A 14,956-nucleotide genomic window follows, 5' to 3' on the forward strand; every position below is an offset into this window, starting at 1 on the left:
CGCTCAACTAAAGAAAATAACTATGTCAATTATTTTGTTTCTTTTAGCAATTATTCCCTGTTTTACTATTAAGTTATAGTGTCACCAAAATGTTTAGCCACTGTGCTTATAAAGCTCTGGACATTAACTTACATAAATTTAAAAAAATAAAAAAGAAGAAGAAGAAAATGTAAACACAAAAATCAAGTTAATGAAAGAGAGAACATTAAAGGAGTTATGCAGATTTGCATCACTTCCCTGCAGTGCAATTTTGACATTTCTTTTGAAAAAGAATTGTTGCATTCATTTTTCCTATTTTAAGAAAATAGGAAATGACATAACTAAAAAAGCAGAAAGACATCAGATCACAAAGTAGAAGTGAGGATTAGTAGAACCTTTCCTCAGTGACATAGACAGAGCAAATTTCATAAAGGACTAGAAGTGAAGCTGAATTTCATTCCAGGATGAAGAGGCTCTTCCTCCTCCTCTACCTGATCCCAGGTCAGATATTCTTTTTTAGTAACTGCATGTGAAGTTATTTATCCTGAATTATGAGAATATTGAAAGTGAGGTTCCTGATATGAGTGTGATTTTCTTTTGATTGACAGGTCCAGTATACTGCACTGATGTGATTGGTTACTCAGGAGGAAGTGTCACTATCATCTCTGATATACAGTGGTACAAACACAACAGTAAATATATTTGCAAATTGAATGAAAAAGACTGCAGTGATATAATACGTGCTGACACCAAACGCTCTAAAGTTCAATTTGGAAGATTCCTGTTGTATTCAAACACAGAAAACCAGCTCTTAGTATTGATCAGAAAGCTGAAGCCACAAGATGCTGGAATGTATAGATTTGGAGTGGGGGATCAGAGCAACTCCACTGTGACCCTAAAGGTTCATAATAGTGAGTAGAAATTTTAGGTTTTTTTCTAATACCTCTGTATCTACTCACACACATTTGAAGCTTTCATATGGTATGTAGAGCTAATACTTTTCTAACTGTGCATTAAAGGTATTACACATCTATAAAGCTTAGAAAGTCTATTTTTTGTTTGTTTGTTAAATTGACAGATACGTCTGGGGTGCCAAAAATAATAAACACTTATCTTGGGCAGAATATCACCATCACCTGTAACTATCCAGTGGAGTATAAGAGAAGCACCAAATATGTCAGAACAACTGATGATGACATTAATATGGAACGAATTCTTGATACTAACAAAAAATCTCAGAACGGCAGATTCTCCATTTCTGATGACAGAAGTGCTAAAGTTCTCACTGTGAACATCAGCGACGTGAGAGAAACTGATGAAGTATTTTATTTATTTGGTGTGTGGAATGGAGAGGGGTCAGTCAGATATTTCTCCTACTTTAGAGACATGTGGCTACATGTTACAGGTGAGCATTGTAGTTTTGCCATTTTGAAAATAAATGATTAGACAAATCATTTTCACCAGAACTAAAACTGAGAGCTCAGACAGCATTAGAGTCTTGTCTCAGTCATGGCTTTTTAAAAGTTATAAAGCTAAATTGTCCACGATTTTTGTAATCTTATGTTTAGATCCTAGCACAAATATTCATTCAACAACAACAGCCACCTACCTGATGACCTCAGCAGCACCGATAGAAACTCCATCTGCAGTGTGTTTCTGTAAGAACTCTTCACTCTTTAATCTCACTCTTTAGACATAACTCACTCTTTCATTGTGTTTTTTGTCTTCTTTTGGCTGCTCCTTGTGCTTGTGTACAACATGACAGAAATATAGCAGCATTAGACCAGGAACTACCAAGCATGCACACACACACACACACACACACACACTATATTGTAACAGTGGTGGGCCGTCAGGGCCAGCAAGGCCTTCTCTGCTGGTATAAATCAATGACTTGCATTTTAATATATTTTTATATATTTTTCCATGAATGTGTATTAAATTATTCCCAATAGTCGATTCTCTACATTTCATAGCTTTTCTCTTGGTTGCACTGCTTCCAGTAGTGTATATTTATGATAAGAGTATTTATCCAATCATATTTCAGCCAGTGGCTGACATCATGTGTTGCCAGGCTGAAAGAAATCAGCCTTCAGAATCAATAGTGCAGGCACCCGTAGCTTAAATAAGTGGCAATGAAATTGTTACATTAACCAATCAGACAAGTCAGCAATTTTCCGTCCTTTGATTGGATAAGTGGAGTAGTCCGGCGGACTGTAATAAAATTGACTATTCCTTGTGAGGTGTGAAATACTGTAGCCTAATTTTTTTTTTATTTTGCTATTTAACAGTTGATTAGTATCTATGGTCGTGGCATCATAATGATGGTATAGAGGTGGATTAATTCAGAAAGGACAACGGTAAAGGCCTAGGTGTGAAATGCACGGCCCGCCACTGTATTGTAATATATGTGTTTGTGGTCATGTATGAAGTTGATGTGTTTGATCTGTTCTGTATTGTCTGTGTTTCTGTCTCCAGGTTCCTCTGTTATCATCATGATCAGAGTGTGTGTCTGTGTGACTCTGCTGCTCTTTGGAGGATGTGGACTAATGATGATCTACAAACTGAGAAAGAAGAGAAAACAAGGTATATATTGTCACAAACACACACACACACGCACGCACACACACACACGCACGCACCCACACACACACACACACTTCTGACTATTGGCTATTAAGCTGACCTTAGGCTATTTAAGTTTGTTTGGGGTTTTTTTCCACATGAATGTCAAAACTGTTTTTTTGCTACCACATACAGATATACAAAAACATGTCAGCACACTAACACACACAGACATACACAGATGCTGAAAATGGCATGTCTTTGTTTATAATTACAGATAATACACCTTCATTCAGGAGTAAGGAGAATAAACATGTGAGTCATTGTGAGTGTGTCAGTGTGTAAGCTTGAGTGTGTAAATGTGAGAGTGTGAGTGTGTAAATGTGAGAGAGTGTAAGTGTGTAAATGTGAGAGTGTGTGAGTGTGTAAATGTGAGTGTGAGTGTGTAAATGTGAGAGAGTGTGAGTGTGTAAATGTGTGAGAGTGTGAGTGTGTAAATGTGAGAGTGTGTGTGTGTAAATGTGAGAGAGTGTGAGTGTGAGTGTGTAAATGTGTGAGAGTGTGAGTGTGTAAATGTGAGAGTGTGTGTGTAAATGTGAGAGAGTGTAAGTGTGTAAATGTGAGAGTGTGTGAGTGTGTAAATGTGAGTGTGTGTAAGTGTGTAAATGTGTGAGTGTGAGTGTGTAAATGTGAGAGAGTGTGAGTGTGTAAATGTGAGTGTGTGAGTGTGTAAATGTGTGTGTGAGTGTGTAAATGTGAGAGTGTGTATGTAAATGTGAGAGAGTGTAAGTGTGTAAATGTGAGTGTGTGAGTGTGTAAATGTGAGAGAGTGTAAGTGTGTAAATGTGAGAGTGTGTGAGTGTGTAAATGTGTGAGTGTGAGTGTGTAAATGTGAGAGAGTGTGTGTGTAAATGTGAGAGAGTGTAAGTGTGTAAATGTGAGTGTGTGTGAGTGTGTAAATGTGAGAGTGTGAGTGTGTAAATGTGTGAGAGTGTGAGTGTGTAAATGTGAGTGTGTGTGTGTAAATGTGAGAGAGTGTAAGTGTGTAAATGTGTGAGAGTGTGAGTGTGTAAATGTGAGAGTGTGTGTGTGTAAATGTGAGAGAGTGTGAGTGTGTAAATGTGTGAGAGTGTGAGTGTGTAAATGTGTGAGAGTGTGAGTGTGTAAATGTGAGAGTGTGTGTGTAAATGTGAGAGAGTGTAAGTGTGTAAATGTGAGAGTGTGTGAGTGTGTAAATGTGAGTGTGTGTAAGTGTGTAAATGTGTGAGTGTGAGTGTGTAAATGTGAGAGAGTGTGAGTGTGTAAATGTGAGTGTGTGAGTGTGTAAATGTGAGAGAGTGTGAGTGTGTAAATGTGTGAGTGTGAGTGTGTAAATGTGAGAGAGTGTGTATGTAAATGTGAGAGAGTGTAAGTGTGTAAATGTGAGAGTGTGTGAGTGTGTAAATGTGAGAGAGTGTAAGTGTGTAAATGTGAGAGTGTGTGAGTGTGTAAATGTGTGAGTGTGAGTGTGTAAATGTGAGAGAGTGTGTGTGTAAATGTGAGAGAGTGTAAGTGTGTAAATGTGAGTGTGTGTGAGTGTGTAAATGTGAGAGAGTGTAAGTGTGTAAATGTGAGAGTGTAAGTGTGTAAATGTGAGAGAGTGTAAGTGTGTAAATGTGAGAGTGTAAGTGTGTAAATGTGAGTGTGTGAGTGTGTAAATGTGAGTGTGTGTAAGTGTGTAAATGTGTGAGTGTGAGTGTGTAAATGTGAGAGTGTGAGTGTGTAAATGTGTGAGTGTAAGTGTGTAAATGTGAGAGTGTAAGTGTGTAAATGTGTGAGTGTAAGTGTGTAAATGTGAGAGTGTAAGTGTGTAAATGTGAGAGAGTGTAAGTGTGTAAATGTGAGTGTGTGTGAGTGTGTAAATGTGAGAGAGTGTGAGTGTGTAAATGTGTGAGTGTGTAAATGTGTGAGTGTGAGTGTGTAAATGTGTGAGTGTGAGTGTGTAAATGTGTGAGTGTAAGTGTGTAAATGTGAGTGTGTGTGAGTGTGTAAATGTGTGAGTGTAAGTGTGTAAATGTGAGAGTGAGTGTGTAAATGTGTGAGTGTGAGTGTGTAAATGTGTGAGTGTAAGTGTGTAAATGTGAGAGAGTGTAAGTGTGTAAATGTGAGAGAGTGTAAGTGTGTAAATGTGAGTGTGTGAGTGTGTAAATGTGAGAGTGTAAGTGTGTAAATGTGAGAGAGTGTGAGTGTGTAAATGTGTGAGTGTGAGTGTGTAAATGTGTGAGTGTGAGTGTGTAAATGTGAGAGAGTGTGTGTGTAAATGTGAGAGTGTAAGTGTGTAAATGTGAGTGTGTAAGTGTGTAAATGTGAGAGAGTGTGAGTGTGTAAATGTGTGTGTGAGTGTGTAAATGTGAGAGAGTGTGTGTGTAAATGTGAGAGAGTGTAAGTGTGTAAATGTGTGAGTGTGTAAATGTGAGAGAGTGTGTGTGTAAATGTGAGAGAGTGTAAGTGTGTAAATGTGAGTGTGTGTGAGTGTGTAAATGTGAGAGAGTGTGAGTGTGTAAATGTGAGAGAGTGTGTGTGTAAATGTGAGAGAGTGTAAGTGTGTAAATGTGAGAGTGTGTGTGTAAATGTGAGAGAGTGTGTGTGTAAATGTGAGAGAGTGTAAGTGTGTAAATGTGAGAGTGTGTGTGTAAATGTGAGAGTGTGTGTGTAAATGTGAGAGTGTGAGTGTGTAAATGTGTGAGTGTGAGTGTGTAAATGTGAGAGTGTGTAAGTGTGTAAATGTTAGTTTGTGTGAGTGTGTAAATGTGAGTGTGTGAGTGTGTAAATGTGAGAGAGTGTGTGTGTAAATGTGAGAGAGTGTAAGTGTGTAAATGTGAGAGAGTGTAAGTGTGTAAATGTTAGTTTGTGTGAGTGTGTAAATGTGAGTGTGTGAGTGTGTAAATGTGAGAGTGTGTGTGTAAATGTGAGAGTGTAAGTGTGTAAATGTGAGAGAGTGTAAGTGTGTAAATGTTAGTTTGTGTGAGTGTGTAAATGTGAGTGTGTGAGTGTGTAAATGTGAGAGAGTGTGTGTGTAAATGTGAGTGTGTGTGAGTGTGTAAATGTGAGTGTGTGTGAGTGTGTAAATGTGAGTGTGTGTGAGTGTATAAATGTGAGAGTGTGAGTGTATAAATGTGAGTGTGTGTGAGTGTGTAAATGTGAGTGTGTGTGAGTGTGTAAATGTGAGTGTGTGTGAGTGTGTAAATGTGAGTGTGTGTGAGTGTGTAAATGTGAGTGTGTGTGAGTGTATAAATGTGAGAGTGTGAGTGTATAAATGTGAGTGTGTGTGAGTGTGTAAATGTGAGAGTGTGAGTGTATAAATGTGTGAGTGTGTAAATGTGAGTGTGTGTGAGTGTGTAAATGTGAGTGTGTGTGAGTGTGTAAATGTGAGTGTGTGTGAGTGTGTAAATGTGAGTGTGTGTGAGTGTGTAAATGTGAGTGTGTGTGAGTGTGTAAATGTGAGAGAGTGTGTGTGTAAATGTGAGAGAGTGTAAGTGTGTAAATGTGAGTGAGTGTGAGTGTGTAAATGTGAGTGTGTGTGAGTGTGTAAATGTGAGTGTGTGTGAGTGTGTAAATGTGAGTGTGTGTGAGTGTGTAAATGTGTGTGTGAGTGTGTAAATGTGAGAGTGTGAGTGTATAAATGTGAGTGTGTGTGAGTGTGTAAATGTGAGAGTGTGAGTGTATAAATGTGTGAGTGTATAAATGTGAGTGTGTGTGAGTGTATAAATGTGAGTGTGTGTGAGTGTATAAATGTGAGTGTGTGTGAGTGTGTAAATGTGAGAGTGTGAGTGTATAAATGTGAGTGTGTGTGAGTGTATAAATGTGAGTGTGTGTGAGTGTGTAAATGTGAGTGTGTGTGAGTGTGTAAATGTGAGTGTGTGTGAGTGTGTAAATGTGAGAGTGTGAGTGTATAAATGTGAGTGTGTGTGAGTGTGTAAATGTGAGAGTGTGAGTGTATAAATGTGAGTTGTGAGTATGAGTGTGCTCTGTAAGTAACTGTGTAGCATTATTTTCTCCAGTGCATTGCTTGTTGTGAGAATATGATATAATTCTATGATGTGATATATTGAAACAGTTTATTGGAGTAAAACTGCAGGAATTTCCTCTTTAATATAAAAACACATGATGATGTTAAACTGAACACTGAATTCATTACTGTGAGAGGATGCAAGTGACAATTATCTCTTTTTTTGCTTTCAGCTTACTTCTGATGATAATGATTCTATGTACGAAAACATGACAAGTACCGCAGTCTAAAACTACAGCAGTAAAAGAATCAGTCAGATCTTCCTGCTTAAGTTGTCAATCTGTGTGTGTGTGTGTGTGTGTGTGTGTGTCGTTGTTCCTGTTTTTTTCCTTTGGTTTCTTAAATAGTTTTGTGGTTTTGTGAGTAAAGGCACTATGATATACTGTCTGTATGTGTGTATATATATATATATATGTGTGTGTGTGTGTGTGTATGTGTGTGTGTATGAATAAATTATTATAAATAATGTATTATTATTATTATTATTATTATTATTATTATTATTGTGCTTCCTTTTTATGTAATGATCATTTTTTTCTTATTGCATTATGTTACTGAGCTTTATTCTGCACTGTTATCACAGTGATCACAGAAAAGACATTTAGTGATGTCATCTCATACAACACATTGTATGTCCTGTTTTGGCTTTGCTGTTGATGCTTAAGAAGGAGATACACAATCTATATAATCGTGTATATCTGTCAATGAAATTATACATACAATACAATACAATACAATATACATGTCAATGAAATTCTCCTTTGCTGTATTTACTAATCATTATCAATAAAAACACACTTCCAAACTTTAAACCCTGAATTGTAATTAAAAGTGAAGAAATGTCCTTATTCATATAAAAACACATGATAATGTTCAACTGAACACTGAATTCATTACTGTGAGAGGATGTGAGTGACAATTATCTTTTTTTCTGCTTTGAGCTTACTTCTGATGATATCAATGATTCTACGTACAAATACATGAGCACAGTTTAAAACTGCAGCAGTAGTGCTTTTCTGCTTTCAGCTCACTCCTGATTATAACACTGATTCAGCCTTTGTGTGCAAAAACATTAGAATGAGCGCAAAAAATAATCAGTCAGATAATCAGTCAGAGCTTCCTGCTTGAGCTGTGATCTCTGTTTGTTACTAATAAGCTCATTAAGTTCTCTTTTGTTTTTAGTCAACACTTCTTTTTAATAATAAAAAAAAGTATTCTAATCAGCTGTGCTATAAACACTCTTGGTAATTTTTGGTTGATGAAAAAGAATACGCAAACAACCTGCAAAAACAGAGACCTACTTAAATACAGGAAAACATGCGCAGGTGAGAATAAGATAAGTGACAAGAAACAAGAACAAAAAAAAGTGCACAATGAAGGCCTCTAGTGGCCAGAACAACAGGACAAAGCTATAATCCTGACACAGTGGGCATTTAGTGTTTTACATAAGTATTCACACCCCCTTCAAATCTTTCCATATTTTTTTAGTGTTATAAATGAAAAATGTAAAAAAAAAAAAATTCAAGGTGTGATAAATATTTATGCAAGGCACTGTATCAAAATACACGTGTACAAAGAAAAACAATGTTAAATTCAGTATGTTCAGCTAAAACATTGAACACAACTGCATCACCATCTGCAGATGGTGGACTCAGTCCCAGCAGTCAAGAGTGTTCCTGTGATGGACAATGTCCCTGCTGTGGACACTGTTCCTGTAGTGGACAGTGTTCCAGTTATTGACATTGTTCCTGTAGTGGACAGTGTTCCAGTTATTGACATTGTTCCTGTAGTGGACAGTGTTCCAGTTATTGACACTGTTCCTGTAGTGGACAGTGTTCCAGTTATTGACATTGTTCCTATAGTGGACAGTGTCCCTGCTGAGGATAAAGTTCCATCAGTAGAAAGTTCCCCAAGTTCAGTTCCAGCTACAGATGAAGTTCCAGCTCCAACTCAAGCTCCAGATGTGGATCAAGCTCCCTCTACACCTGTGGCAACTGAGTGAAGTGCAGCAGGAAAACAACACAACAGTAAGAACAAACAACCAGCACACACACACACACAGACACACACACACACAATATTCTGTATGGTTAATATTACAACAACAACAACAACAACAAGAACAACGATAATAATAATAATAATAATAATAATAATAATAATAACAATAATAATAATTCTCTCTCGCTGTCTCTCTCTCTCTCTGCAGATGATTACATGTTACCACTAGTTCAGAAAATCTACACAACTCAGTAAAATAAGATCACCTGGATGCTTCTGGAGGGCAAGAACAACTACAACCTCATGAATATGATCGGAGATCCTGAGCTTCTGCATGCCAGGGTGAGCAAAAATGAATAAAATGCCACTCACCAATCCCTCATTTACACATATTCACAATTACCTACATCACTCCCCTATTTAAACTTTATATTCATATCACTTTCATTTACACACATGATACGGTATATGTTTGTTTGTAGGTAGATAAAATAGACACTCGAGAGGAAAGCTGGTCAAAAGCCGGTGAGGATCTATAATGAAAACTGGTCATGTGCTGATGATCGTTTATGTGATACACAGCAATATTTTGTATTCATATTTAAATTCAGATGCAGTTGCTTCATCACATCACAGTCATCATCACTATGTAGCTGTGCAAATCTCAGACATGCGGTTTAGACTAAAACTACTGCTACTATAAAATGATACAAATTATTGTAGATATTATGAAGTGGTCTGGATTGTTGTCATTTTAGTTAAAGAGTTTAATTTTTAAAGTTTAAAGACTTAAAGAGAAACCTGTAATCTGTAAGCTTATTACCTAGGACTATTTTATATGTTAAATATTACCTGAGAAAAAAAATCATAATCGATTGTGTTTTATTTGTTCAGAAGAAGTCTCTACTTCAGGAATACTTTACTGAAGACCTACAAAGTCATGTTTACATTAATTCTAATTTAAATAGCCCGTTAGTGGACTAATGTAGTTTTTTTCTCTCTTAGCCAGAAGTGTCCAAAGTCTAGCTGAAGAAGTGGTCTGTGGTTTCTCTGTTAGAAACACATAGCAATATCTTCTTTCAACTGATGGTGGCAGCAGACTGTATTAACACACTCGAGCCTTTTCTCTCTGAATACAAATGCTAATTAACTTACAGAATTATGTGTAGTTATGGCTAGAGATGGAGGGGAGGGGAGAAGAAGAGATTTTGAAAGAGCTGAAAACCACTGAGCCTTGAAAAACTTTAGTCCTGAACTAAAGTGGATTTGTACCCAAGTACAAAAAATGACAATTTACTTATTTTTACTGGGATTTCAGGGGCTAAGTGATTAGTCTAAGTTGTGGAGGAACCTCTGAGTGTCCTGAATGATAGAGATAAACCAAGTTCTTCCTGATATTTGCAAGCAATTTTAAAGACACAAAAGTGTGGATGACAGTGCTACTTTCTCATACTCCATGTGTTTAGGCCTGTGCTGGCACTGGAGCTCAATATGAAAATTGCGTTTTGAAACGGCTTGATACATATATGATCTTCTTTCAATGTTCTTTCTGTGAATCACTCATTCAGCTGCTACAACCTCCATACTAAATAAAAAGCCCAGAAAGTAGTGGAAAGATGGAGCCCAGATGCATAGGTTATCTTCAATCAGATTTACTGATCACTTGGAACAGGGTTGTCCAGTCTTACCCGCAAATGGCCGGTGTGGGTGCAGGTTTTCATTCTAAGCAGAATCTACACTGAAGTCTACTGAAAGCCAAGAACAGTTGGTTACACAGGTGGAATCAGGTGTGGCTCCTGCTTGATTGGAATGAATGGAATGTCATGTCTATGTGTACAATTACAGATGATGTGCTTTCATTCAAGAGTGTAGAGAATAAACAAGTGAGTAACTGTGTCCGTGTTAGTGTGTGTGTGCTAAATAATTGTGCACCATTATTTTCCCAAGTGCATAGCTTGTTCTGAGAATATAATTCTTTAATGTGATATACTGACACAGTTTACTGTAAATGAAAACTCCCTCATATATAAAAACATATGATAATGTTAAACTGAACACTGAATTCATTACTGTGAGAGGATGCGAGTGACAATTATCTTTGTTTTTCTGCTTTCAGCTTCCTCCTGAATATCACAAATATTCAGGTTCTGTGTACGAAAACACGACAATGAGTGTAATATGAAATTGCAGCAGTAAAAGAATGAAGAGTGAGCTGTTGAACTCTGTGGTTCTTAATGTTCTGAGCTGCATCGTAGAGGCTCAACTCTCAACTCTGAAATGGTGTCCCTCTTCATGTTGATCACAAATCAACAAGTGGAGTTTCTGAAGGTCTGCTAGCCATCCTGTGTGTGTGTGTGTGTGGCATTAGTTTTGTTATGTTAATGACATAATCCCACCTCCATCGGTATATAAGTAAATTCTGTTTCATGTAACTTTTTATTCTATTTTTACATGACGGATGGTCAAAAAAGCATTTTACTGTACATGGTACTGTGTATATTTGTGTTTATGATCAGTGACATTTAAATTTGAAGTAGAATAAAGTTGTGAGACTCTGACAACTGTGAGAAAACTGTGAGAAGCTATGTGATGTGAAAAACTACAGTATGCTGGCCATAGACCAAGTTCTTTCATTTCCCAAAAAGTACAATTTTATTGGGTTGCTGACTAATTTTTTATAGATGACACGACCTGTTTCAAACATGAAAGTCGATTTGCTTTTAACAGCAATTCAGTAACTGTAACACAGTTACTGAGTTGCTGTTAAATCCTGTAGCATCTGCTGCTGTAATGTGTAAAGCAGAAATATACAGTAGGCCTAGTATTTCTTTCTACAGATTATACATGTGGTTAACATTTAGTGTGTCACTCCTGAATCATTCAGTCAGAAAATCATCTCAACATGCCAAACCTTGAGTCGGATGACCTACAACAGCATAAGACGACAATGGGTTTCACTCCGGTTAACCAAAATCTGGACACTGAGGCTCTTCTGTTGCCTTGAATTTTACCTTCTTGTGCAGAAAGAGGGGGTGCCATTACTTTTGGGAGCTGGCTGTGCAGCTACAGCATAGATCTGTCTTACTATCTTACTAATTAGAATACAAAAATAGGTTTGTGTCAAAGTTTCTCTCTATTTCATCTCATTTATCTCACAATGAAAGTACATCTTTAAGGACAAGAAATGGTTGGATGTGAATTAACCACTAGGTGACAGAAGAGGCATTTAAAGCAAAGGGACCTTTAGCATTTCAACTGAACAAGACCCTATACTTCTGAATGGTTTCAAAACACTTAAATCAGTAGAATATTGATTTAAAGAATAGAATAGAAGTCCAAGAATATTGGCTGTATGCTGTGTAATGTTTACTATAATAGAATTTTAGACGTATATTTGAATGCATATGTTTTAGCTACTGATTTTATTCATTCCGGTAGCTGGTTTAAAGACATTTCATTCATTCAACAGGGACAATACATTTTAATCAACATCAAAGTTTTATCTAACTGGTATTAGAGTTCATAGCAGCTCTAATCCAATCCAAGCACTAGGAGATCATTCAAACTCCATGCATGTGTGAACTGAAGACAGGATTTGAAACCCCAACCCTGGAGGCAGCCCCCTGATGATCATGTACCAACAAATATAATTATGTATGAAGTATCAGCATGTACAGTATCTATATATCTATCTATCTATATATATATATATATCAGATATATATCAGATTTTCAAACTAACCCCAGTTTCAGGTTTTAGGTTCAGATTGTTTAGTGTGTGGTTGACCAGGAGCATCCAGTGGGTCCCCAGAGCCACCATGCTGTGCTACACAGGAGGGCTTGTTCAATAATACATTAACCTTATTAGAAACCAGAGACTGCATGTTGGTTTAGATATTTCCTGGGAAATGCGAGTCAGGGCGAGGCAATGACAATCTATGTGCATCTTATGTTACAACCAGAGAGTTTATCTACAGCCAAGATGGATGATTTCACATTGAAATACGGTGAATTACCTTGTAAAACATGTTGCATGAGTTGAGCAGAATGGCATATTGCTGAGAGGCAGACTCCAACATAAGCTCTAAGCAGAAGATCTCTCAGTGTTACTTCTACTTGACTCTGAGGTCTGAGCCTCATCTTTTATTTAATACAGCGTTTATGGACTGCAGCAGCAAACTGTATACTATGTAAACAAAATTATTTATTATACTATACTGCAGGCTTTTGGTAGTAGCGGTGCTTTCCAGGACAAGCTGCAATCACACTTACATACTCATTGACACCTAGGGCAAAGGTAGAGTGATCAGTACACTTAGGAACATGTTTGGAAGGTTGGAGAAAACCAGACAGGAAACCTGGAGTAAAATCGACATAGACATGAGGACAACATGCCACACAGACATTGGCCTAAGCACATGGACCATGGAGCTGTGAGGCAGCAGTGCTACTCTCTGCACAGTCATGCTAATCATGTCTCCCAATAACCCCTGTGTCTCAAGGCCATGATAAACGGAAGAAGAATAATCCAGACATGTAGCAAGTCAATTAAATAAGCTATGTCAGGGAATTTAGTTTTGTAGCCTGCATTCAAGGAATGAAATGAAGAACATCTTTGCATTGCTGGTTAATAAGAAACGTTTTACTTGTATAAGGATCAGCACCAGAATCTTTATTGGGCTAAATGGTCCCATCAAATGATTAATATCTAAACTTAAGTGTTCTTAAAATTCCTTGAAAGTCCTGAGACAGGTGCAGACATGCCCTGGTCATGTCCGGCAGTCAGCAGACCTGAGAAATACTGGTCAGAAACTAATGAATGAATATCTGAATTGCAGAACCTGTGGTTGTGTAAAAACATTACACATGTAATTACATTACGTTTACTATTAGTTTTACTGTAGTTATTAAAAAAATGATCATTTGCTTTAATAAGAGACACAAAATAATAAGATATTATGTTGTTAATTATTAATTGTGATAGAAAAGAAAAAAAAATAGAAATAGCCTTTATTTGTCACATATACATTATAGCACAGTGAAATTCTTTCTTCGCATATCCCATCCTTGGAGGTTGGGGTCAGAGCGCAGGGTCAGCCATGATACAGCGCCCCTGGAGCAGACAGGGTTAAGGGCCTTGCTCAAGGGCCCAACAGTGGCAACTTGAACCCCTGATCTTCCGGTCAACGACACAGAGCCTTAACTGCTTGAGCCACCATTGCCGCTCACGATTGTGCCATCACTATTAACATGAATTTACTAATTAATACTATTAGCCTATTAAAGAGTCTATTTATGGCTATTATGAAAAAGGCTGTTAGGAAAAATTCTAAAAGTATATGTTTGTCATGTAGGGGTTAATAATGTGGGTAAAGTTAGATTGTAGGCAGAACCTAGAGAATACATCTGCCTCATTTGCCTTTTCCATGACTTACACTGGCAAGGCATAACATTATGACCACCTGCCTAATACTGTGTTGTCCCCCTTTTGACGCCAAAACACAACAAACTGTGTATTCTGATACCTTTCTGTCAGAAAGCAATTGAGCAATTTGCAATTTGAGGAACAGTAGCTCGTCTGTTGGATCGGATCACACTTGCTACACTCCCCACGTGCATCAATGAGCCTTGGCCACCCATCACCCTGTCGCTGGTTCACCACTGTTTCTTCCTTGTACCATTTTTGATAGATACTGACCACTGCAGACCAGGAACACCCCACAAGAGCTGCAGTTTTGGAGATGCTCTGATTCAGTCTTCTAGCCATCACAATTTGGCCTTTCGTCAAACTCGCTCAAATCCTTACGCTTGTCCATTTTTCCTGCTTTAAACACATCAACTTTGAGGACAAAATGTTCACTTGCTGCCTAATATATCCCACCCAGGTGCCATGATGAGGAGATATTCACTTCGCCTGTCACTGCTCATAATGTTATGCCTGATCGGTTTATTTATATATACTGTAAATTGATTTATTTCATCGTGGTACTCATGACGATTTATTTTATCATGATTTAGAGCATAGTACTCTACTGCAATCTGTGTTGCTCTGATGTTGCTTCATCTCTCATCTTTTCTACTAACATGCATTCTTTGTTAAATTAAATGTAGTGACTTATGGGATACCTTTATTTCAATTGCCGGCTCCTGGGTAATGTCTCAGATATGAGGCATGTTAGCGTGACACAGAAAAAAGACACAGCATGTTTCCTCAGAGGATGATCCAAAATCAGAGTCGATAGATACAGGTGCTAAAAAATGACATCTACTATTTAGAAGCAACAATTCAGAAGATGTGTGGGGAAATGATTGACAGGTTAGTCACTTGTCCACAGGATATACAAGTATTATATTCTGCATGCT

At 37.5% G+C, this 14,956-nt stretch overlaps 1 protein-coding gene across 1 annotated transcript; it reads left to right on the forward strand.

Annotated features, from left to right (window-relative positions):
* The first annotated feature begins 387 nt into the window (after positions 1-387).
* Positions 388-6,902, forward strand: LOC131366370 (uncharacterized). Its single transcript, XM_058410790.1, has 7 exons — positions 388-480; positions 588-890; positions 1,058-1,384; positions 1,548-1,637; positions 2,458-2,565; positions 2,822-2,859; positions 6,766-6,902. The coding sequence occupies exons 1-7, from the start codon at positions 444-446 to the stop codon at positions 6,820-6,822; spliced, it is 960 nt and encodes a 319-aa protein (XP_058266773.1). The 5' UTR covers positions 388-443; the 3' UTR covers positions 6,823-6,902.
* Positions 6,903-14,956: the final 8,054 nt, after the last annotated feature.

This window comes from Hemibagrus wyckioides, linkage group LG15 (genome assembly GCF_019097595.1).
Source record: "Hemibagrus wyckioides isolate EC202008001 linkage group LG15, SWU_Hwy_1.0, whole genome shotgun sequence".
NCBI lineage: Eukaryota > Metazoa > Chordata > Actinopteri > Siluriformes > Bagridae > Hemibagrus > Hemibagrus wyckioides.

Excerpts from the sequence above, each read along its gene's own strand:
- LOC131366370 (XM_058410790.1), top strand. The coding sequence starts at position 444 with ATGAAGAGGCTCTTCCTCCTCCTCTACCTGATCCCAG. Across the intron at positions 891-1,057 it reads GACCCTAAAGGTTCATAATA|ATACGTCTGGGGTGCCAAAA; the intron begins GTGAGTAGAAAT and ends TTAAATTGACAG. Across the intron at positions 2,566-2,821 it reads GAGAAAGAAGAGAAAACAAG|ATAATACACCTTCATTCAGG; the intron begins GTATATATTGTC and ends TTATAATTACAG.